The 26,803-nt window shown below is 36.0% G+C and overlaps 1 protein-coding gene across 1 annotated transcript; it reads left to right on the top strand.

Annotated features, from left to right (window-relative positions):
- On the top strand, positions 1-26,803 carry LOC130805707 (histone-lysine N-methyltransferase ATXR3-like). Its single transcript, XM_057670494.1, has 20 exons — positions 1-323; positions 505-2,727; positions 3,399-3,455; positions 5,194-6,381; positions 7,371-7,765; positions 7,864-8,418; positions 8,496-8,596; positions 9,314-10,337; positions 10,451-10,522; positions 19,659-19,769; positions 19,869-19,969; positions 21,707-21,806; positions 21,894-21,989; positions 23,638-23,805; positions 23,896-24,021; positions 24,128-24,181; positions 24,875-25,122; positions 25,201-25,309; positions 25,407-25,706; positions 26,329-26,803. The coding sequence occupies exons 2-20, from the start codon at positions 624-626 to the stop codon at positions 26,503-26,505; spliced, it is 7,086 nt and encodes a 2,361-aa protein (XP_057526477.1). The 5' UTR covers positions 1-323; positions 505-623; the 3' UTR covers positions 26,506-26,803.

The raw sequence follows: 26,803 nt of genomic DNA, 5'->3' as shown, positions 1-26,803 counted from the left end.
CGTCTGGCAGTCTCTTTTAAGAGACTAGTTGATAAAATACCGATATCCTAAGTAAACGATTTGATTAAATCATACTTGGAGAATAGAAATTTGGTAAGAAAACTTGAGATCGGAACAAACATTAAAATTACACCAAGGTTTTTCTCCCATCATCTTTCGGAACGGAAAAAGACACTCCGTTTCAGAGAGAGAAAGAAAAAAGAGCGCCAAGCGGAGAAGATAGGAGAGAGAGAGAGAGGAAGAGAATTCTCAGGCGACCAAGAGTTTTAATATCCTTCGGGGAAAGATTCCTGGATCTGCATTCAATTGTTCTTGATTGATTTGTAAGCTTTTTTGTTTTTTCCATTTTGGTTTCTAGATTTAGGAATTTAGGGTTTTGATTTTATGAACTTGATTTTTATCTTGATTCTATGATGCCGTACTTAATTGAGTTTTGCATTGGAATTCTTTCTTTTCTCGTTATTGTTGACTTGACACTTTGTGTTGTTATTTGATTGTAATTAGGGTTTTTGGCGTTGATAACTGGAACAAGATTGGCGAAATTGCAGTATGAGCATCAATAGCCCCGGAAAAGGGGAGAATTAGGGTTTCTGAAACATAGAAGCGGAAAGCTTTGGACTTCCATGGGTGATGGAGGTGTTGCATGCGTGGCTTTGCAACCAATTATGGACAAGTTTTCTGGTTCTGATACATTTTGTAGTACCAACAACAACAGCAATGGTAATTTGGACAACAAACCTATCAAGAAGACTCCTCTTAAGAGGATGAAACTCAAGAGAGATGCATTTTTCAAAAAGGAAGAGCCCAAACCGGTTGTTGTTGCAGACAAAGTTAAGAGCAGTAGTGAAGTTGTAACAGTACAAAATGGCAAAGACGAGGTAGAAGAAGGTGAATTGGGAACTCTGAAGTCACCTTTCAAAAGAGACGTTGAGAATGGCGAATTGACTCCTGATAAAGGAAAAGGTGAGATTAGTACTGTTAATGACAGGTGGAGGAAAGAAGAAGTAGTAGACAGAGAATGGCGAAATCCTGAACCAGAAAGATATGATCAGCATTCTGGGAGATTCCGTACCAGTGATATTGTTCTTAAGAGGGATCGATTCCTGGAGAAGTATAGGAAGGGAGATTACGAGAAAGCTGAGTTATGCTCATGGAGAAACTTCAAAGATGAAGTTGAGAAAGGGGAATTTATCCCTGATAGATGGCATAAAGGAGATTATGTTAAGGATGAGTATGTTTACTCAAGGGGGTGTCGATATGATAGAAGTAGAGAAAGAGAACGACGGTATGAACGTGATTGGACACCGTCTTCACATAAGTATTCAGCTGAGGATGTCTCTCCAGGTAGGGAGTTTAATAGAAGTGGTAATCATCGACATTTCAAGAGGGCTGCAAGGTGGGAAGCCAACCAAGAATGTAACTACCCGAAATCGAGCTGGAAATTTGTAGATGACTTACCTTATAAGGATGATCATGGCCATGGCAGGAGCCAAGCTAGAGAGTACAATTCTGGCGCTAGATTTAAACGACATGGCACTGATTCAGAAAGCAGTGATCGCAGGCCTTATGATGATTATGGGGATTATAAGAGTTCCAAAAGCAGAAGGATATCAAATTCAGAGCATTACTCACGTCAGTCTAATGAGAGTAAATCATGTAGAAATTCGAATTCATCCAGGTTTGTTTCTGATAGGTTGTCATTGCGCCATTATGATACTGGTTCTACAAGAGGGACTTATGACAGGCAGAGGCGTAGCCCTAGTTATTCTGAAAGGTCTCCACGTGAGAGAGCATTGCATCATGATCATAGGGATCAAACTCCCCGTCTTGAGAGGTCTCCATGTTTTCGTGGTCAACGTAGTGATAGAAGAAATGGAAGTCCCAGCTGTGTGGAGAAGTCTCCTAATGACCGTTTAAGGATGCATGATCGTAGGGAAAAATCCCCAAGTTACTCTGGTTCCCCACATGATCGCAGTAGACTATCTAATCACTGTCAAACGAGCAGGAGTGAAGCTAGTGAGATAAAGCAGAATGATAAATTACCGGAAGAAAAGCCTACTGAGAACTTCCATAATGATAAAGATTTAACAGACTCGACCAATGACCATCTAGATGCAAATGGTACGCAGAATGTTGTAGTTGGTGAAGTTATTTCTTGCGAGACACAGGTTAAAGATGAGCCTCGAAGTCCTGGCTTGGACGACAAGGAACAATCTTCACTGGTTGATGGAGCTTTTGGAGAGTCCATGGAAGTAGACATGGATATATGTGACACACCACCCCATGTCCCGTTTGTGGCTACTATGAATCCAGGAAAGTGGTACTTCCTTGATCACCTTGGAGAAGAGCGTGGACCTTCTAGATTATGTGACTTAAAATCACTTGTAGAAAAAGGATTACTTATGTCTGATCATCTGGTCAAGCACTATGATGGTGACAGGTGGGTGACTGTTGAAAATGCAGCATCACCAGCTGTGACTTCAAATTTTACAACAATTTTTTCAGAGACGGATACGCAGCTGGTGAGCCCTCCTGAGGCTCCTGGAAATGTACTAGCAGATGTGTCTGTAGATCAGGTTGGTATGGAAGCTTTAGATTCTTCTATTCAAGGTGTGTCTGCTCAAAGTGACCATCTTCCTGTTGATGAGCATGGAATCGATAAGAGAGTTGATGCTTTTTTAGAAGGCGTCAGTGTTTTACCTGGAAGGGAACTCGAGATTGTTGGAGGTAAAGTTTTGTAAATTATTTTACTTGCGTGAGTGTATATAATATCCTTCTATATGTATGACGTAGGTATAATTCTTCGTTTTATTAAAAGAACTTTCTCTTAATTTTTTCTTAAAAACAATCTGTTTAAATCGAAAACAATAGTTATTTTATTAATTGTTTCTATGGATAAGTTGTGAAAGTTCACACATGTTAACATAGGATTTTTTTGATAGGTAGTTTTTCTTATTATTAAATTAATATTAATGTTAATTATTAATTTTGAATTTTCAAAATAGCCTTAATATCCATGGGCCTTGAAAATACCAATTTATCCCCATATTACATGCAGGTGCATCCTTAATGTTCCTAAAACGATTGCTTAGTTTCTGAGATGGGATAAATCAGCATCAAATGAGGTAAATCTATAAAAAAGAAATAAAGCCAGAGAAGATCACCTCTAACACAAATATATAACTATTTAAGGTAAACTAGGTGTTTTAAGGCTGCTTGGAAACTTGGAAATGGCTAATATAGCTAAATACACTTTATTTACGAAATGTAGTATCTGAAAGAAGCAGATTTATTGAAGTGGTTTATGACAATTTATATTATTATGTTATCATCCTGTTATTTGTGCAATGGAAAAATTTTCTGTCTTGATACTTATTTTGGTTCTGTTGAATGTTCAGAAGTTCTGCAGATGACATTTGATCAGTCGGAGTGGGAGAGATTTGGTATTGCAGAAGGTACAATCTATTTCCATTTACATTTTGCTTCTTTTTTCTTCTTTTTTTGAGTTTTTTTTTGCTGGAAATGCTTTTCTCTCTGTTTGTCGCTTCCCTTTGTTTTGTTGGAAATTTACAGTTGATGTAGTTTTTGGTTGAGTGTTGTTACTTGTCAGCATGATTGTTGACACAGGCTGACAGTTGTTTCTGTTACTTGCTAGTGTAGTTTCCAAAATAGGCTTATTATTGGGCCAGCATATAGCGTTCAGAGGATGGGTTGGGTGTTATGTGATAGTTTATCATATCTGTTGTGTTAGATATCATGGATAAAAGAGATAAGAAATACAGCCTCAGTTTTAAAAGGCACAAGGTATTCTAATACACCAAGGGTTCTCAAAATTTATTCGGTAGATTTTGGGGTTGTCAGAGACCCCAAAAGCCAGAAAACAAATGAAAAAGATGAAGAGGAATAGATATTGAAAAAAATAAGTAATAAAACATAACTTGCTGGGTGCTCTTATTACATGGGCTTCTGAGGCTCTATAAGGCACTCCAAGGTGTGTGAGGTGGGTCATCGTCTAGCTCAATCATGCCGCCTTGCCATCACACGCCCACACCTCACGTCTCACGCCTCACAAGTCATGCCTTAGGAACAGTTTTTAAAACTACCATTGCAGCTCATATATCCACAAAGATTCATGTGCTGGCTTTCCTAATGTCAGAGATGCCTGGAATGTTTTGATTAGTTTAGCTGAATTAGCATGTTTTCTGAAAAATTGATATCTCAAAAGCTAATATTTGAGCTTGAAAATCCGACAAGTTTGGTATTTTTCCATACCGTTTATCAAGGTTATTAGAATCAATTAGGGGTTAGGATCGAATTGGTAGAATTGATTCGTAGGATCATACGATCCTATAGTTACAAATAAACTTAAACATGCTCAAATATTGAGTCCCTAGCCATAGTTCATTTCAAAAGTGTAAATCGTAATACTCCTATAAAATTTCCTTATCTTCAGTTTTAAGGAATGAAACGGTAAATCTCCATATGAATAAAGAATTTCATTTAATTTAATTGTAATTATTTAATTTTTCGAATGTGAAATAAATTGTTTAAAGATGGTTTATAAAAATTAATTATAATGAAGACTAAATTTGTTTGATTGTAGGATTGTAAGATTTTTTTATCCTACCACTCAATTGTAAGATCCTACATTACAATTTTATTTATGATCTGGATTGCTTGCTTGTGTTAGCATTGTAGAATCACACGATCCTACCATGTACCAACTTGGCTTATAGGATATTGATATTTATGTGTGTATAGCTACTATATTTTTCTGCTTATCTATCTTCTATGTTTTTTGCAAGTCCTTGCATGTTTTTCTGCGAACTGTCGATTTTCTGTTAGTTCTGTTGATTTGGGTCACTGGCGGGGGTTTTAGGTCTGATGTTTGGGTCGGATTGTTTAGGGGTGGGTGCCTGGTTAACATGTCAATATGGTTTGAGTTTACTTTTAGAACATTTAGAGTTCGGATCAATCCTTTCACCAAGGTCTAGATTCTCTCTGTTTTGAACACTGTTTGTGTTACTTTTTCCTTTAATTGGCCTTCATCTGTCATTTATAATCATGTTTTCTGGTTGTGTTTGTAAATAATTTACAAAATTTTATTCAATAAATATATTTTACTTGTAGCATTCTTTAACTGTAGTTTGACAAAATGTTATTTATCTAATATCGAAGGGTTTCAACATACAGGTTTTATGCCGAATCATGCATGCAGTCAAGAAACTCTTGAACAGAGTCAAGAGGAGGATATGCCAAGGTTTTTGGAGGCTACATTAAAGGATGCTTCTGAATCCGCTTCTACTGCTAGTCTTGATAAAGAATGTTCTTATGTTTTTAGTGAATTTGCTGAATGGTTTTCTAGTCGATGGTCGTGTAAAGGTGGAGACTGGAAAAGGAATGAAGAAGCTGGGCAAGACAAATTCTTTAGAAAAAAAGTAGTGCTTAATGATGGTTATCCTCTTTGCCTGATGCCAAAATCTGCTTTCGAGGATCCACGGTGGCAGAAAAAAGATGACTTGTACTACCCTTGTCAAAGCAAGAAGCTTGATCTCCCACCTTGGGCATTTTCTTGGGTTGATGAGAGGAATGATTCGAGTGTTTCCAACAAGCTGGGTCAAGCAAAATCTGTTGCTGTAAGAGGAGTCAAAGGAAGTATGATGCCAGTAATTAGAATCAATGCATGTGTTGTTAAAGATCATGGTTCATCTGTCTCTGACTCTCGGTCAAAACCAAGAGGGAAAGATAAATATTCTTCAAAGAGCACAAAGCATTATTCTTTGTCCAATGAAATGAAAAGATCATCCGAAGATGTTTGTCATTTAAGAAGCTTGAAGGAGCAAAGCACCAAAGGATCTTGGAAATCTAATACTATTAGTAAACCAAAAGACCGGATCTGTACTGCAGATGACTTGCAGTTGCACTTAGGTGAATGGTTTTATCTTGATGGTACAGGGCATGAACATGGGCCATTTTCATGCTCGGCACTTCCAAAACTCGTTGAAGAAGGTTTTTTGAAGAATAAATGCATTGTGTACCGAAAACTTGACAAAGTTTGGGTTCCAGTTTCTGCTGTTATAATGGCTACTGAGAATAGTAGCAAACTCATTACAGAAATTGTCCCACCTAATGGTGAATTGTTTGAAGCATCTGTTATGCATGGTGATGAGAGTTCAATTTCTAGTTCATTTCATAGCTTGCATCCCCATTTTATTGGGTATACTCTTGGGAAGCTTCATGAACTTGTTATGAAATCTTATAAGAGCCGTGAGTTTGCTGCTTCCATAAATGAGGTCTTAGATCCATGGATAGTTTCTAGACAGCCGAGGAAGGAAATGGAGAAGCACAGAAGCTCTCATAATCTTCTCAAGTCATCCATGGGTATGCTTCCTGACATTAAAGTTTCTATTTTAACCTGAGCTGGTCTCGCTTGCATAGATTACCAACTGTTTTGTGTTTACTTGTTTTGCATGTAGTGTCCCTATGTCTTGTTTTCATTCATTCTACAAAGTAATTTAATGTGTTGGCATACAGTCACGAGGTATGCAGGTTAGAAACTATATAGCATTTTTTTAAAGAAAGATATGTGAGTAAAATGTCAAAAGCAGGATTAGGATCTCAATTGGTTTTTCAAATAAATTTTTAGCTTTTGGTTTGATTCATAATTATCGGAAAAATTGGTATGATCCAACTTCCAAGCATTTGATGGGAGGTCTTTTGAAATTTTGGGTCTCCCACAAAATATATTGACCTCAAACTAAAAAACTAGCAAAAATACCCGGAGAAATTAAGGTTTGACCCTATGTAACTACAGTATTCGGTATTGAATCTGAACATGTCCTGACTGGCCTGAAATTCATAATACATGCTTACACTGACCTGTGCGTGTAACTTATATACCCGAGGCACAATTGGAGCATATTTAACTGAATTTTTTTTTCCTGGAGGACAGGCGTTGGAGCTGGAGTTTACTTATGCCTTAGTGTGCTAAGTGTTTTGTTTTTGAAACCAAGGAATCATGCATACATTTGCTATTGTGGGCTGTTTAGAAAAGCTGCACGGTGTCATCTCTTCTAATTCAATAATGGTTTTAGCAGTTGTTGATGGACTAATAGAGGGTAGGGGAATTTTTCAGTTGCAATAAGGTTGTTTTGTGAAGTAGTTTTTTTTGTTAACTTGATACTATGGAGGTTTGGTACATTGACAAATTTTTCCAGATGTAGGTCTATTGTGTCTCATTTTTGGGAAAGCGCTAATTGGTATTAATCAATTAAATTTCGTATATTGCAGGAAACATTGAATTTTTTTGTGACTTACATCAGTGATTTATTTACTGCTGTGTCCTTGTTTTCTGGTTTGCCTTTACACAGATAATGAAGCATTTATGATTTCTGAGGAAGACATGCATGTTAAAAAAAGAGGTCGCACATTATCTTATGGAGTTGATGAAGACTACTATTTGGCTGAAGGCTTTCCACCACTTTCTCATAGGGATCCCTCATTTGAAGACTTGTGTGGTAGTATTGCTTTTCGGAGAGAGAGTGAGTGTTCTAAAGCTGTCTCAGGGAGCTGGGGTTTACTGGATGGCCATATTTTGGCACGCATCTTTCATTTTCTCAGATCTGATATCAAATCTCTGGTATTTGCTTCTTCAACTTGCAAACATTGGAGATCTGCCACCTGTTTCTACAAAAATGTTAGTGTACGGGTTGATTTGTCAACAATGGGATCCAAGTGTACCGACTCTGTCATTGGCAGTGTAATGGTGAGTTTTTGTTATCTAATGTTTTCATACTAGCTATTGTGTTTTAAACCTCGTTTTGCCCTCTTAACATGTTTTTCTATCTTCCCTTCTTATTGTAGAGTGGTTACAATAAGCAAATGATCAAGGTGTTGGTTTTAGATGGTTGTACCAATGTTACTTGTGCTGTGCTTGAAGATATTCTCCACTTTTTTAGTGGTATATCCTTTGTTGACATTCGAGGTTGTAGTCAGTTTGAAGAGTTAACGATCAAATTTCCACTTGTAAATTGGTTCAAAGGACGATGTTCACAAGGGATGAAAAGTTTTGAGGAGTCAAATTGGAAGAGGAGGTGTTTGAAACAGATGCCAGAGCAATCTTCTGCAGTTGCCAAGTCTAGTCATGGGAGTTATATGGATGAATCCAGTGGACTCAAAGATTATTTTGATATGGTGGAGAAAAGAGGTGCTGCTAATCAAGCATTTAGGCAGAATTTATATAAGCGTACGAAGCTAGTTGATGCTCGAAAGTCTGCTTTAGTCCTAGCTCGTGATGCTCGTATGAGGCATTTGGCAATAAAGAAAGCTGGAAATGGATACAGAAGAATGGAAGAATGTCTTGTTCTTAGCTTAAAGGATATTATGAAGGGGAATACATCAGAATTTTTTGAGCGCAAGGTTTTATATGAGCTTCATCTGAATTTGTAGTCGTTTTTACAAGTGTTGTGTAAAATCATTAATCTTTCTTTATATAGGTTGCAGAAATCCAGAACAGAATCAATAATGGTTATTATGCTCGTCGTGGCTTGAGCATTGCTAAACAAGATATCATTAAAATGTGCAGGGAGGCAATAAAGTAATCTCTTTTTGTCTGCTCTTTTCGCTCTTGTTTCTGTGTTCTTGTTCCATGCCCTTCTGCTGCTCCCCGATTTCGTCATTCCTATATGAATTTTGTAATATACTGCCTATATGTGAACCTTAAGTTTAATAGTGAACTAACTAAATCACGATTCACTTTTTCCGGTCTTAGGGCTAGTATTGGTGGTGGGCATATGTTTTGGAAAGAACCATGTGCAGAGCATTGGAGTGCTGTAAAAATTAGATTTTCTACATTCTAGTTAATCTGTCTAATGTGTTGCTTTCATTTGTTACACATGCAACGTTCAAATGTTCTAGGAGAGGGGGATAAACAAGTGTTTCGTTGAGGACTTTTTGGAATTGAATACACACTTGATTTTCTGTCATCTAAATTGGAAATAGCCTCTTTGTTTTCACTGTGGTAAAGGTGCAATCTGATTACATCTAATCCCCTATCCGCTCAGACAGAAGTGTCGATTGCCTTTTGTGTGCTCTCTGAAGCTTGCCAGCTTTCTATTTTTGCGCTACTACCATAGAATGTCGTTTACTTTTTTCTCTTAAAGTTGATTGGTATGCTAGTTGCAATTTTTACATTGTTCAATGTTCTTATAAGTCATCTTAAATTGTTTTTGCAATTTGCTTGTGTTTGTTTAATGTATAGACAGTGTAGATTAATGGTGTTATTGATTAGTATTCTAATGCTGTCCAAACACAGAATGAAAAATCGAGGTGATGGAGGTGATATGGAGCAGGTCATTCCACACTTTATCAAACTTGGAGAACGTCTTGACGAGAGCTTTAAAACTGCTTTTGATAAAAATAATATGATGAAAAAACAAAGAGATGAAACTAGTGTGTCTTCTGCGTACAGGAAGTCTAAAACACCCACAGAGAGGAAATACCCCAGCCGGGCAAATGGTTCATCTTTTATTAATGGGGGCTTTGATAATGTGGAATGCTCATCTGATCGGGAGATGAGAAAGAACCTTTCAAGAATGAATAAAAAAATACACTTGGAAGGTGAATCATCTGATGAATACGAGTTATCATCAGAGGATGATGAAACTGATACTGGAAGTGTCTCAGACGCTGATAGTGATTCAGATGTCCGATCTGGTGTTACTTTCGAGGCAAGAGAGGATTACTTTACTGCAGAAGAGGCTTACGATATGACGCCTGAAGACCGTGAATGGGGTGCTCGTATGACGAAGGCCAGTCTTGTACCTCCTGTGACACGGAAATATGAAGTTATTGATGAATATGTTGTTGTAGCTGATGAGGTTGAAGTGCAACGAAAGATGAAAGTTTCGTTGCCTGAAGATTACGACAAAGTGAAAGCCCAGACTAATGGCTCTGAGGAGGTAGATATGGAAATTCCAGAAGTAAAAGAATATAAACCTCGAAAACAACTTGGACAGGAGGTCATTGAACAAGAGGTTTATGGAATTGATCCATACACGCACAACCTTCTTCTTGATTCAATGCCTGAGGATGTGGATTGGCCTCTGACAGAGAGACATGCTTTTATTGAAGATGTTATCCTTAGGATTCTGAATAAACAAGTTAGACACTTCACTGGTAGTGGAAATACACCCATGACATACCCATTAAAGCCTGTCATTGATGAAATTCTAGCATCAGCTAAGCAAGATAATGATACAAGAACTGTGAAACTTTGTGAAGCTGTTTTTCAGGCCATTGATGGTCGCCCTGAGGATAATTATGTTGCCTACAGAAAGGTGCTTTTTACGAGTTTCTATGTGCTTCACCTTTTATTTACATATTCTTAATTTTTTAGTGACTGGATTCTCATTTATTGTGACATTTGTTCTTGTGCCAAATTCGTGGTCAGGGGCTTGGTGTTGTCTGTAACAAACAAGCTGGTTTCACAGAGGATGATTTTGTCGTTGAATTTCTGGGAGAGGTATATTTTTAAGTCTTCTTATTTCTACTTGTTGGCTAAGAAAACGTCTAGTGTTAAATTTTTCAATGGGTGTCCACTAGTTATTTTACTGCTTTGTGCTCATTGTACAGTAAATGGGCGAATATGATAGTATTTGTAACCGCCTCGAATTATGAACGCAAACACTAATTGGAATTTAGTATTAATCAAGCGGAAGCTTACTTTTGCCAACACAATTAAGGGGTTACTTAAAGGTTAAACCAATATTCAAGTATAATGCTTGAACCACACCAAAGCAATATAACGGAAGTCTTAACTGTCCAAAATATAGGAAAATTACAACCAAATCGAAATAAGTCTAAAATTCAAATTACATCCTTAAAATAGTCTAAATCTAAACTAATAGTCTCTCAAATAAAATAAAGATATCTAAACAAAAGGGGAGTCATACTCCAACTCGGGTTCAACTTCCGCTCGCATATCCATTCTCCGTCGAGGTGCCATAGGGGTTTACTCTAAAAACAAAACCATTGGAAAAACATACAAAGCATAGTATCAGCAAAAAGGCTGAGTATAAACACACTGGTGTCCGTCAAGCAAGTTATTGAAACCCCCTTTTTTTTTTTTGAGTAAATTCATTTTGAAATATGCTTTTTCATTTGATAAATCATACTATGATTCAAATCCAGTTCAGTGGCTCTATAGTCATTTCAAATTCTCATTTTTCATCATAAATCATAAGATCTCAATGGATCCAAATCAATTTCAAACTCATATCATAAGTTTACATGGGTACTCTGTGAGTCATCCTGTGACTCGTTTGGTAGTTGGTCTACCGTCCGCGACATGTCCGGCAAGTGTAACACAATGGTATTGTGAACAATACGCGCTCAGCATTGGTGAGCCGTTTAATCATGCACACAACATTTGCTGTGGCATATGTACCCGCCATTTAGGCTAAAACATTTTTTTGTACATAATATATATCTTGTAATTTTAATAGCATTTGAAAATCAAAAGTATCAACTTTTTCAATATGATAAACATCTTTTATTTGCACATAGCAAAACATACTTTATTTGCGACTTAGCAAAATCAAATCATAATATCTCCCACATGGGTAAAACATGCTTAGTATAATCATATCATTAAACATAACCTTTGTATTATATTGGGGCATCACTAGCATGTATGGAAATGCATCGTAACAAAAAGTAATTAAAGTTCAATACAATGTTTTTTTTTTAAGGAAGCCACTAAAATGTTTCGTTTCAATCCTTCTTAAAGTAAATATAACTTTAAAGGGTTTTGAAATTCATTCAAAACAACTAGAATATGATTTATAAGTCTATAAAATCATTACTACAGAAAATTTCATAAAACACTATTTTCTTAAATACGAGATAGTTTTGCCGGTAATAAAATCGATAATTGATTTACAGAGTAAATATTAATTCTCCAACAAGGCCCAAATTAATCAAGTCATTATAATACCTTATTTAAAATGAATTTAAGGTTGTCCCATCAGATTATAATTGGTTATGTGAATTTATAACGATCTTACAATTACTTTCGACAATTTGGGTATTTACCGTTATTTAAATGGTGTCTTAAATTCGTAAAATTTATAAACCATATAATTTAAACTTAATTTATACTATGAGGCAGTAGGTTATTAATATAATTTTAAATTTTTTTATATAGGTCTATTTTTACCCAAATTTAATTAACAATATTACACTTTTTAATAAATAAACATTGTCTATTAATTTGATAAATGAGTAAATAATTAATAATTTATTATATAAAATTATACCAAAGTTCCAGAAGTCATATAATATGTTTATTAGGCTATTTGAACTTATAAAACTCATGTATATTGTTTTATTATTTTGTATAGATATTTTATCGTTAAATAGGATAAAATATGTTTAAAATTATTTGAGTCCAAATAAAATATTATAAAAAATTATATGATATTACAGAAGCTATTTTAAGGGGTATAAAATTTTAAATAACCATTAAAAATCATGTGGGGTATTTTTAATAATTAATATCGTTATTTAACCGATAAACCGAATAAAATTTATTTAAGTCCATATATGGTCACGAAAATCCATATAAATTTTTGAACATGTATCTACTGTTTATATAAGTGTCTCATAAAATTTTCATGTCCAAAAGACGTCATTTAGTATTTATTTTATATTTTACCGTTTTCAAACTTACCGATTATTAATAACCGAGTAAAAATTATTAAGGTCCTTAAATGTCAACGAAACCTTCCCAAACTTTTACCAATTTTACCTACTGTCCATATGAGTATGTAATAAAAACTTCAAGTCCATATGTCTTTGTTTGGTAATTATTTTATATTTTACCATTTTACAATTTATTGTTAAACAATTTAACGATTATTCAAAAAAAAAAAAAAAAAATCCAAACTAAATATATTCTGGCCAAATCTTGTTGGAGACATTATAATATGTTTTCATTAATTATTTTTGATGATGAAGAGTTCATCTAATACCATGTTTTATAATAAGAGTATTTAACACTTTAAAATCCATTAAAATATCAATTTAACGAATAATCTCAACAAAAAGTATCCAAGAAATTTTCTTAACATATAGCTACTGAAAATTTCTTTTAAAATGAATTTCAAATATTTTCAAATTCATATAATCATTTCCATCACAATAACTTTCACAAAGTAGTGTTAAACATGCCTTTAAACATACAATAATTTATAAAATCAACATGCATGATGCCCGCAATAATAATACATGTAATAAATTATTCCATACTCAAATTTATCATTTTGACATCATTTTTCAAGATTTAAGAACTTCTCTTTGGGAATTTTTTTTTTTTTTTTTTTTTTTTTTAAAAAAGTTTATACACAAACTTTCTCAACTTGTTCTTAAATCCTTTAAAAATCACCCCATGTGACATACCTCGACTTCAAGCCTATATAATTATTCCGTAAGCTCCCACGTAAGCTCCTACGCGTTCTTAGAAGTGGTTCTAACTTTGGGTCCTTGCCCTTCAAGTCTCAACTCCAACTCTTCAACTAAACATATTGCATTCATCCAAAAAAATCAATAATAATTTTGGATTTCTAACATGCACTTAACTTTTTTTAGTTAGAGTTTTTAGACTAATACTTGTGATGATTTTAACATATTTGGATTATACTTATTATGTTGAGCAACATACTTAATTAAGTCCCATGATTTACTTGAATCCTTTAAGTAACTAAATTTATATGTTTGTGGAAAAACATCTTCTTATTTTCTATTGTGGCCGATTTTTATAGATTTATAAGTGATGATTTTCTTAGTTTAGAGATAAAATACTCATTTTATAATGATCTTAGTTTATAGAAAGATTCATGTAAAAAAAAATGTTTTACATGAACAAGTCTTAACAAAAACTAGTGAAATAAAGAAATGAACATAACTTACTCTATACTTGGTGGATTTCTTCAAGTTTGGTGTCTATGGAAAGCTCTTAAGATGAAGATTATTTTTATGGAAGATTTGAGTTTATAAACATAAATTTTCAGAAGTTTTAGATGGGTTTTTGAAGAAGATTTGATGAGAAAAGAAGGTGTTTTAGTTATTGAAAGTTTGGAGGATTCTAGTGTTTGTTCATGGATGAACTTGGGAGCAATGTGTTGGGGTTTATGGCTGAATAAAAATTCAGAAAATTGAGTGCTTTTACTTCAAATATTTGCCTCTTGCATGCTTATAATGATGCACAAGCTTTGGATAGAACAAAAGGGGTTTTGGGTAGTGTGATTGGCTTGAGTGTGTAAGTGAACAAGGAGCTACTAAGGGGATTTGGGACAGCTATATTAGCTGCTGTTTGGGGGCTGATTTGGAGTGCTTTTTATCCTCAATTTGGTCTATTATGGTATAAGAAAGGTTTATCTAAGATAGTTTAAAGTTTGGGTAAAAATTGTTGTACATGTAACAAGTTATGTAACTTGTACTTCATGTTTAAAAATCACTTGTATATGTAAGAAATATTTAATTTACTCCCATCATAGTTATATAATATGCTTGGGTAATAATTAAAATTTTTTTTTTCGAACTGTTATGGTTAGTTGCTCAACTTTAAGTTTTACCTCCAAAGTTTACGTTACTTGTTACGATTCATAATTATGTTACGAATTAACAAGTTTCTTATCATCGTAGAAATTTTTTCAAATTACTACCATCACTAATTAAATTATAATTAGTAACGAACAAATATATAAGAAAAAAAAAATTAGGCGCTAAAAACGACTAATGAAATCTTCTAATAATACGACTGTTTCATTCTTCCCTTCTTACAAGAGTTTCGTCCTCGAAATTAACTCAAACTAATGGTTACAAATACATCACTCAAATAAGTAAGGGTATCTAATTAACATGTCGTCCTCTTTTTCCCAAGTAGCACTGTCGGCATCCTGTCCACTCCATAGCACTTTCACAAGTGGAATCGTGCGGCTACGGAGTTTTCTAACCTCTCGACCTAGGATCCTCAGGGGTTTCTCCTCATACTGCAAGCTTTCAACAAGTTGAATCGGCTCATGCTGAAGAACATGTGATGCATCAAATATATACCGGCGCAATTGCGACACATGGAACACATTGTGAACCTTAGCTAACTGTGGGGGTAATGCTAACTCATAAGCTACCTCCCCAACTCTGCGCAAAATCTCATAGGGTCCAATGTACCGAGGATCAAGCTTCCCCTGCAATCCGAACCTCTTGATTCCCTTTGTTGGCGAGACTTTAAGGAACACCTTCTCACCGACTTGGAACTCAAGTTTCCTCCTCCTACGGTCTGCGTAGGATTTCTGTCGATCTTGGGCATCCTTCATCCGGTCTCTAATGATTCTGACTTGTTCAGCGGTCTCTCTGATCATCTCTGGTCCAACTAGCACACCAGACCTCCCGGTATCCCAATAAAGTGGTGTCCTACACCTTTGGCCATACAAGGCCTCATACGAAGCCATACCAATACTACTCTGGTAGCTATTGTTGTAGGAGAATTCTATTAATGGTAAGATGTCCTCCCACGAACACTGAAAATCAAGGGCACATGCCCGAAGCATATCCTCTAGGGTCTGGATGGTCCTCTCTGTCTGCCCATCTGTAGCTGGGTGAAAAGCGGTGCTGTAATTAAGGGTCGTGCCGAATGCCCTTTGTAGCTCATTCCAAAATCGAGCCACAAATTTTGGATCTCGATCTGAAACTATTGTCATCGGTATACCATGTAGTCTAAGTACTTCTTTCACATAAGCATCGGCCAATTGTTTTGCTTTCCAAGTTACTTTCGCAGGAATAAATCTGGCAGTCTTAGTGAGTCGATCAACAATCACCCAAATAGAATCATTTCCTCTTCTCGAACGGGGCAATCCAACAACAAAGTCCATACTCACTGATTCCCACTTCCACTTAGGCACGGGAAGTGGTTGCAATTCCCCCGGAGTGCGCTGGTGGTCAATCTTGACTTGCTGACATACTAGACATCGAGCTATGAAATCCTCGACATCCTTCTTCATGTTCATCCACCAAAAGTATTGTTTTAAATCTGCTAGCATCTTATCCCTTCCTGGGTGGATAGAATACATAGTAGAATGTGCCTCCTTGAGTATTTTCTCTATCAATTCAGGATCTCGGGGCACGCATAACCTTCCCTCTAGATGAATACTCCCATCTTTAGCAATACTGAAGTCTTTAACTGCACCCTTTTCAATACCAATCTTCAACTCTGACAAGAAGTCATCATACTGTTGTAGCTCACGGATCTCCTCATGTAGACTCGGTGTTGTACTCATAGAATTGAGAACGCTGTCGTATGATCCCTTCTTAACCACAATCAATTCTAGCTCCTTCATCTCCACATAAATCTCGTAGGGCACTGAAATTAGTCCATTAATGACCATTCTCGGTTTTCGGCTTAAGGCATCTGCTACACGATTTGCTTTCCCGGGATGATACTCCAAAGTGAGGTCATAATCTTTCATCAATTCTAGCCACCTTCTCTGCCTCATGTTAAGCTCCTTCTGTGTGAACAGATGAGTCAAACTCTTGTGATCGGTGTAGATCTTGCAACTAGTGCCGTAGAGATAATGCCTCCAAATTTTTAAGGCAAATATGACTCCGGCTAATTCTAAATCGTGCACTGGATAGTTCTTCTCATTTGGCCTCAATTGTCTCGATGCGTAGGCAATCACTTTCCCCTCTTGCATGAGTACACAACCCAAGCCCTCTAAAGATGCGTCACTGTATACCGTGAACTCTTTCCCATCCTCGGGCAATACAAGCACTGGAGCCGTTAACCTCTTCTTTAATTCTAGGAAAGCGTCTTCGCACTTTTGTGACCACACAAACTTGGTATTCTTTCGAACCAAACTGGTGATCGGTAGTGCGATCTTAGAAAACCCATCAACATATCTTCGGTAATAACCTGCCAAACCCATAAAGCTTCTTACCTCAGTTACACTAGTCGGTGCTGGCCAATCAATGATAGTCCTTATCTTCTCGGGGTCCACTGTTATGCAATCTTTTGAGATTACATGACCTAGGAAGACAACTCGATCCAACCAGAATTCACTCTTGCTCAACTTCTCATAAAAGCTCCTTTCCCTCAATCGTGTTAATACCAATCTTAAGTGCTCCTCATGATCTTTCTCTGTCTTAGAGTACACCAAGATATCATCAATGAAAACCACTACAAATTTATCAAGATAGTCGTGGAATGTTCGATTCATCAAGTCCATGAATGCTGCAGGGGCATTGGTTAACCCAAACGGCATTACTCTAAACTCATAGTGCCCATATCTGGTGCGGAAAGCAGTTTTAGGAATGTCTTCCTCCGCTATCCTCAACTGATGGTAACCAGATTTCAGGTCAATTTCAGAGAAAACTCCGGCTCCTTTCAACTGGTCAAATAAATCATCAATTCTGGGAAGTGGGTACTTGTTCTTGATGGTGATTTTGTTCAACTCCCGGTAGTCAATGCATAGCCTCAAAGACCCATCTTTCTTCTTCACAAACAACACTGGAGCTCCCCATGGTGATACACTTGGTCTGATAAACCCCTTTATCTTGTAACTCCTCAAGTTGGGTTTTTAGTTCAGCCAACTCAAGTGGTGCCATTCTATATGGTGCTTTTGAAATCGGGCTTGACCCTGGAACTAGGTCAATGTGAAAATCAATCTCTCTCTTTGGAGGTAACCCAGGTAGATCATCAGGGAATACATCAGAAAATTCTCGCACTATCAAGATCTGGCTTAAGTCGACCTCCTTGTATGTTGACTCGCTCATGTGGTAGACCTGGGCTTCCCCACTTCTCTTTGGAAAGGTTGTAAGCCTCTCAATCATCTCTGGCTCAATATTAGGTATGGTCCCATCACTAAAAGCTACTTGATTAATACCCCAAGTTTAGTTTGAAAAAGGAATGATAGACTACTCATATCAACAAGGTGCATCTTCTTTTCTAGGGAGCCCATTTGCTAAGAACTCCACAGTTAAGCGTGCTTGGTGGGGAGAAATCTTAGGATGGGTGACCTCCTGGGAAGTTTTCCCGGGTGCGCACGAGTGAGGCCAAAGTGCGCTGGAAAGACCTGTGTTGGTTTGTGGGGCCAGTCTACAGTCTCCAAGAGTAATCACTACCGGTCCGAGGGGCCGGGGTGTTACAAATGGTATCAGAGCAACCCTGCTACCGTGGCTGATAGTGTTCAGTGCACCTAGCGGGAGAAAAGATCCTGAAGTTACGGTCCAACGAGGACGTTGTATTCTTAAGTGGGGGTGAGTGTAATACCCCAAGTTTAGTTTGAAAAAGGAATGATAGACTACTCATATCAACAAGATGCATCTTCTTTTCTAGGGAGCCCATTTGCTAAGAACTCCACAGTTAAGCGTGCTTGGTGGGGAGAAATCTTAGGATGGGTGACCTCCTGGGAAGTTTTTCCGGGTGCGCACGAGTGAGGCCAAAGTGCGCTGGAAAGACCTGTGTTGGTTTGTGGGGCCAGTCTACAGTCTCCATGAGTAGTCACCAGCAGTCCGAGGGGCCGGGGTGTTACAGTATTTCCCTTTTTGCTAGAGTTATTGACTTTGGCTTCTGCAGTAATATAATCATTATCTAGCAGATCACGAATATTGGCTCTAATATGCCATTTTTTTTAGGAAATCTATGTCATTGAAGACTGAAATTGTCTTCTACCAATCTACTTCCTCGTGACATAGCTCTGATTTTTAGGGTAGGGTAATTTTCTGAAATGTAATTCATTTGTATGAATCATTGTTTTTTTTGAAGAAATCTACGTTTTTGAAGGTTGAAAAAGTCTCCACCAATCTAATAACGGAATTAAGTCTACAATAATTTTATTAGAAATGTAATTCATTTGAGCGAACCATTGACAATCAATTTCTCTGCCACCACCATCATAAGCCCTATAGCAAGACCATCAATCATGATTTATAATCAATCTGCATTGCCACAAATGTTGATGAATAGTTTTGTTATTGATTTGGATTTAGTTAGTTATTTAATTGGTGGTGGTTTAGATTTTGGTCCTTCTAGTTGCGTATTCCCAAATATGTTGTGAATTTTTTTCTTTTCACTTTCAGTTCATGGTGTTTTTATCATTAGAGGTTGAGTGGAGATAGTGGTGGATGTGCTATTGTAGCAATAATTTTAATTTTGATGGTTGTATGGTGGCTAGAGCTGTGATAGTTGGCTTGGTGTTAGCTGGGTGGTTAGCCAAGGTAGTGATGGCCTAGAGAGTTAAATGTGGCAGACCACTACTGGCTAGGGCCAATGGATGGGTAACTCCTTTCATAGATGAATTCTTTCCATCAGTCATAGTGATGATCCACTTGTTGCTCTATGATGATGAATTGATGATAATGAAGGTGTGCATGTACAACTTCAGAGAAGCAAGATGGAATTCGTTCTTTGGTTATGCTTTACGGAGCAAGTTTTTTTATCATTTTTTTTGCGGGGCTTTATAGTGGCATTGGGTAATGGAATTCTGTGTTATTCTTTTGCTTTGCTTTTTTGTGTGTGTCTATGTCTGCATATTCTTTTCTTGCAAGATTTATAGTTTAAATTTGTGAAACTTGAGCTTGAATCTTGTACTTGGGAACATTTATAGGTTTACCCTGCTTGGAAATGGTTTGAGAAGCAAGATGGAATCCGTTCTTTGCAGAAGGATAGTAAAGAACCTGCTCCTGAATTCTACAACATATATCTTGAGAGGCCAAAGGTTTTTTCTTTAGTTCAATTATATATGATTGATAGCTCTTGTAGTCTTTATTTCAACAAAATCTGTATCATGTATTTGCTGATTATAGGTTGTTTGCAGGGTGATGCTGATGGCTATGACTTAGTAGTTGTTGATGCGATGCATAAGGCAAACTATGCAAGTCGAATTTGTCATTCTTGTCGACCTAATTGTGAAGCAAAGTTAGTATTTTCTTTATTTTTATATAGCACGTTCATGTGCAGTTTTCATTTTTTGACTTTACAAGGGCCTCTGTCTCTTTATTGTTTGACTTGGTATTCTTTTTCCAATTGTTTGTCTCAATTATTCGTGTTAGTTTTTTCTGATGAGTAACATGATGAGTAAACTTCTTTATAAAAAGATGATGATGTGGATTTGAACACATTCTGTTTCCGATAAACAAATCACCTTATGCGAAAATGACTGCTATATATTCCAAAGTGATATACTAAGCTATAGTTATCATATTTGGCTAAGGAGATGATGACAATGGTTTTAACATAACAACATCAATACTTGGTGGTGCTAGGATTTAGGAAAGGTTGAGGAAAAAGTGTTGGTTGAAAATTATAGAGTAAAAGGTGGTGGTTGACTGAGGTTAGAAGTGTTAACTTCTTTGTTTGTGAAGGGAAAAAGAAGTTGCAGCATAGATGTTTTGTGACTGTATTGTATTCTGCCTTTTTTATTGGATCTCCTTCAATCATATTGTTAAGAGTTTGACATGCTATTAATTTTGGTTCTTTTCTAGGCCTATTAGTGATTGTGCTATACTCAGAATTATAGCAACAACTTTTTTCTGACTAATACTCCTTTTCTTATTTATTCTTTTTATGATCTTATTTTGACCTTTTCATTCTATTTCTGTCATTTCCGGAACATTTTTCCTGCGTTTTGTTGTTTCATATTTTATTCTTTTAGCTTTTTCTTTTTGGGCAACATAGGTTTTTTCTATGTGTGTCCGAGGGTTTTTTAAAAATAGGAAAAATTTATGTAGAATGATCCAACCTTTTACTGATTTTTCTACAATAATTCTAACTTCAACTTTTGATTAAATATGAATAATCCCAACTATTAGGGTATTTACTAAGAATGCGCCAAGGTAGCCTTCTTACCTATGCAACAAGTCATTTTGCATAAAGTATTAAAAAGTAAATTCAAAATTAAATTATAAAAAAATCAAAAAAGAAAAAAAATATAAAAGAAAAATCAAGTAATTTTTTTTGATTTTAACTTCTAATTTTTAATAATTTTGCTTTTTTATTTTATTTTTCTTTTTTTATTGCAACTAATATGCAAAAACTAATCACCATTTGGGCAACAACGTTCTTGGATAAGTGACCCTAAAATTGGGATTTTTCATGGTTAATCAAAAGTTCGGATTATTGTGAAAAAATCAATGAAAGATTGGATTATTATGGGTAATTTTTCCTTAAAAATAATATTATGATTTTTCTTTACAACCATAGGTCGTATTAGAATGGAATATCCTATGTTTCCATATTGTTTGAAACTGAACAACGCTCTACTTGGTAACTGGGGATTCTGTGAAACTTTGTGCTTCTGGATTTCAGCTTATCACCCAGTAGCATGATTATTACTTCCTTATGTCCCATAATTTTAGCTAAATTTTCCATTTTAGGTTGTTCCAAAATTTTAGTTACCTTTTCTTTTTGGGAATATGAATCCCACCATTAAAAGTTATAACACAATTTCGACCACTTATTTAATTTTTCCTCTCTCCTAATTTAAATCATTCATTATACTATCACAAACAAACAAAAAACAATATTCAGCAACAAAACACAAATGGGGTTATAATTTTGGGATGAAGGGAGTATGTTTTTATACATTTGTTTGGTTTCAATGACAACAGAGTGTTTGTCCAGGCTTCTATATTTTGTCTGATTTTTGAATTGCAGAGTCACTGCTGTAAGTGGTCAGTATCAGATTGGCATTTATTCTCTTCGTCCAATTGAATTCGGAGAAGAAATAACCTTTGACTATAATTCGGTGACTGAGGTATCTTTCTCTTTCCTTTTTCATTTCCTGCCCCTGCTTCTTACTTCAAATCATTGCATATCGAGAGGTGACCATGATCTCTTTCAGAGTAAGGAGGAGTATGAAGCCTCTGTTTGTTTGTGTGGTAGCCAAGTTTGCCGTGGAAGTTACTTGAATCTGACAGGCGAAGGGGCTTTCCAAAAGGTATATAATGCTGAACCTGTTATTGAATTAATTCAGTTTGAAGTTAGCTGTATGTTTTCAAATTTGAATTACTATCATAGCTTGTATGTATACAGAAATTTCACCTAAAATCTGTATTTTCAAATTTTTTAAATGAGGAATTCGTTAATTTCTAGGGTAATGTAAAACAAGGTATAAGTGAGTAATAGGAAATGATGTTGAAAGGACTGTAACATGAAATTTCTCTGCTCTGTCATTGATTTTCTCTTTTAAGTTTTGATGAACTGATTCTGTTGCTTATCCTTTGTTCTGGTAACTTTGTTTATCTTCTCCCAAACCCCTTTTCTCAACCATCACCTCCTAAAAGCTTTGCTACCTTTCACTAATGATTGAATGAAGCTTCACAAATTCAGTCATACATTTTCATTGACTATTCATTCTATATATACAAATTCCTGCATCACAAAACCCTAAACAATCCAGTACATTTCTTAGACAATTGCGGCTTTGCCCAAGTATTACATTTTCAAAACATTACACCAGTCCATCTTTATCTTCCATGATGTTGAGACCATTGTGCCCTTCCTCATTTTCTTGCCTGCCACGTTCGTGCCTAGAGTTGATGAATTTAAAGGGAGCTTGTTGACTTGGCTGAGCAAGAGTCCGCGTGGAATCCTCTTGTATATTCTGCTCTGTGACATGCAGCGGGATTTGTTTTTGTTAAAACCCATGTATATCTATGTTTTTATGAATACTGGAATTCTAGTGTTGTCCCCTAACACCGAGAATCATTGAGACACGATATAGAGTTTCCAGAATTGAGTACTAGCATTCGAATAAGGCGCGAGTTCCCATATTGGGCCTTGTGTACTTCTATCTGTTTCTAGTGGCAAAATTGACCAATTTTTTGGAATGGTTAAACTCAAAATTTTTCTGTTGGAGGCCAAGAGAAACATAAGGATGTCGATAGAAGGTGTCATACTAGGGATCTAATCGCAAGGATACATATTTTTAATATTGAGATGTGCCATTTTTAGAGTATCAGAACATTCCGGCATTTCAAATGAGATGTGAGCTCCCAAATCTGATATGTATTTTTGACTGTTTCTAGTGGCCAAACTTGATCAAATATTTTGGAATGGTTGAGTTCTCTGTCCAAATTTTGATGTTGGGAGAATAAGAAAAACAGCAGAATGTTGATAGAAGGTGTCACCTAAAGTGCAAGATACACTTCTACCAAAACCATGCCAACTTTTAGTTGTGTCAACAATTCAATTATGATTTAATTTTATCTAATTGTTCAGAGGGGCTTAACCTCGTATTCGTCCCAGTGATGTTCTGTTGCGGCCTATTTCTATGAAGTACAGAAGTTTCCTTTGTAAATTACTTTTTAAGTGTTTACTACATAACAAATAGTAAATATAACAAAAAATATATGAATGTGATTATAATTTAAATCACCATATGCTGTCTTAAATTAATAGTAGGCTTTTACCCAAAACTCAATGGGGAGTGTTTTCTTGATGGAGAGAGCATTTTAAGTATCTTTTGTGCATGAGCTTATTTTTTTAGAAACCTCGGTCCTCATGGTATCATATGATGCCTTTTGAGCTTTTTATTTGAGGAAAGCCTTAGTCATGTATGCTGACTGTTGCTTGATTTTTATTAGGTGCTGAAGGAATGGCATGGATTATTGGATAAGCATCAGTTGCTACTGGAGGCATGTGAATTGAATTGGGTCTCTGAAGAGGATTATATTGATTTAGGAAGGGCTGGTCTTGGACAATGCTTGTTGGGTGGTTTGCCTGATTGGCTGGTTGCTTATGCAGCTCGGCTGGTATTTATTCTGTTTCTGTCTAATTGTTATTGCCTGAACATGTCAATCTGCTGTTTTTTCCCACCATCATTTGTTTACATCGGAATGTAGGTACGATTTATAAATTTTGAGAGAACAAAGCTCCCTGAGGAGATATTGAAGCATAATTTGGAAGAGAAGAACAAATATTATGCAGAGATATCTCTTGAGTTGGAGAAAACTGATGCTGAAGTACAGGTTAGCCTGTTTGATATTTGGCATGTGTCACATTTTCCTTGATAAAATAGTTGGATTCACTGTTTGCAGTATGGTTGCATATTGCTTATGTTTTGAAATGTGACAGGCCGAAGGAGTTTACAATCAGAGGCTTCAGAATTTGGCTCTTACACTGGACAAGGTTTGTTCCGTAACATCTCCATTAATGTTTTCTTGTAAACCGTTTTTTAGGTTTTTGTATTTGTATGTAGTGGAAGGAAAGTACTTAATTGGTGATTAAGTTTGCTATCTTGATTTTACAAATTGAATCATGAATCCGTTTTATAAGCAGCATTAGTCACATGCTTTTGGTTTCATTCATTTAAAGTGTGCGCAACAGCTTGCTGCTCATATTGTAAACTGTGAAATTTTTCTGCTACCCACGTCGTTTAATTATTCTTTCTTTTTTCTCTGTACGGGGCACTTTTTAGGTTATATTTGATTTGTGCTTTATAGACATATATTGTAATGTGTTTTATATTTTTTTTATATTCATTTATAGGATGACTCTTGAATAGCATTTGATTGATTCCTACTTCCTAGAAATAGATTGGGCTAATTTTTTGCTCATAAGTGCAATGACGTTCAATCAAGGGGCAAATTCTATGTTGCTGTCTTCCTAGAATGTATGTTCTGTGTGTCTAGAAAATCTTAATCTTTAATGGAAATTTTTAATTTTGTAAACTTTTTAGCAGTGCATTAGAAATCTTAGAAGAGTTGAGGAGGTACTAATTATCTTTATCTTCCTGATTAATATTTTTCATTATCTTACGTTAGGTTTAGTGTGGATTATCTTTTAATTTCTGGCAGATTTAATAATCTAATGTGCTTGCAGGTTAGGTATGTCTTAAGATGCGTATTTGGAAATCCGAAGCAAGCTCCTCCTCCACTGCAAAAGCTTAGTCCTGAGGAGATGGTGTCTGTCTTGTGGAATGGTGAAGGTTCACTAGTTAATCAACTTCTTGAGTGCATTGCTCCACATATTACTGATCACATGCTGCAGGATCTTAGAGGGGAAATCCGTACTCATGACCCTTCTAATTCTGGGAATATTGAGAAAGACCTCCATAAATCTCTATTATGGTAAGCTTCACGCAAACATATAATGCTTTTGAATCTTTTCTTTCTACATGTTTTCTCACTTATGAACTTATTTGTAAGGTTGAGGGATGAGGTTCGCAATCTTCCTTGTACATATAAAAGCCGACATGATGCTGCTGCTGATGTGATCCACTTATATGCTTACACAAAAAGTTTGTTTAAAATTATGGTGAGTTCAATTCCATTTTTTGAAATTGTATGAATACCTTAGTGAGCATCATTGACTTGACTTTGCATGAATACAATTTTTTGTCTCCACTCTGCAGGAATACAAGAGAGTAACTTCACCTCCTGTTTACATCAGCCCTCTTGATCTTGGGCCTAAGTGTGCTAATAAACTGTCAGGAGTGACAGAGTATTGCAAGACTTATGGTGAAAACTACTGTTTAGGACAGCTCATTTATTGGCACAACCAGGCTAATGCTGATCCAGATCGTGTGCTTGTCCGAGCAAGCAGGGGCTGCTTATCTTTACCTGATATTAGTTCCTTTTATGCCAAGGCTCAAAAGCCATCAAAGCAGCGTGTTTATGGTCCAAGGACTGTGAGGTTTATGCTTGCACGAATGGTGAGTAATTTGACAACATTTCATTATTTCAATGCCACTAAAGGGGACTTTCGGGGTCAGATGTATGCAATACCCTTGTTAGTAATGACAAAGAGGTTGTTTCTGATTGACTTATGGTAGCAAATATTATCTGCAACTGTACATAATTAAAAAGTGCAAATGATATAATGAGCCATCTAACTATACTCCATTATATGGACCCAAAGAATTATAAATCTTTGGCTCCATTGAGATCTGACAAAGCTTGGGCTTAAGATTATGAGTTGCTTTTTTATGCTCAACATGTTCACAAAAATAATTGAAATTTCTTTCAAGTTTTCTGCTCAGATCTTAGTGTAGTTTTTGTCTTATATTTTCTCCTTGGAGAGATGATGGGTCATTGGGAGAAGACAACTAGGTATAAAAGATCTTGTTGAAATTGTTTTTGTTCTCAAATAGGATTTGTGCCCATTTGCTTAAAAACGTTTTATGTATACGATGCCTGAGATCCAGGAGCTGTTTTTGATTTCCTATCCTCTTGCATGCAATATATTCAAAGTTGATGTGCATAAACGCATCACTGAAGCTTCTTTTTAATAAAAATGTAATGTACATGATTTGGCTGATGTTTGATTTTCACCAGGAAAAGCAGCCTCAGAGACCATGGCCGAAGGATAGGATATGGTCGTTTGAGAATACTCCTAAATTTTTTGGTAGTCCTATGTTAGATGCTGTATTAAATAACTCTTCACTTGAACGCGAAATGGTGGTTTGGTTAAAGAATCGACCTGCCATATTCCAAGCCATGTGGGATCGGTGAACATTTGACAAGTTACACTGCTAATTTTAACAATCTTCTTCTAGGAGTCCATGCATCAGTTTGGAGCCTCTTCTCCCATAGCTGATCCTTTGGTTCTGCCTGCATTAGCATCTACCATTCTTGTGTACATTCTTTTTCCTCTATTTAGCTTGTGTAATTTGTATCACATTAGGGCATAGAAAATTTTCCCTCCACTCAGTTTTTGCGAGTAGCTTAATTAATTTTAAACGCATAATATTTGTCAATAGAAAGAAAAATTAGATGGGAAATATGATATAGCAAGCCATTCTTCAATTTC

Source organism: Amaranthus tricolor, chromosome 1 (genome assembly GCF_026212465.1).
Source record: "Amaranthus tricolor cultivar Red isolate AtriRed21 chromosome 1, ASM2621246v1, whole genome shotgun sequence".
Taxonomy (NCBI): Eukaryota; Viridiplantae; Streptophyta; class Magnoliopsida; order Caryophyllales; family Amaranthaceae; genus Amaranthus; species Amaranthus tricolor.
Note: the sequence above shows the minus strand (reverse complement) of the source record. Positions and strands in the feature narration are given on the sequence as shown.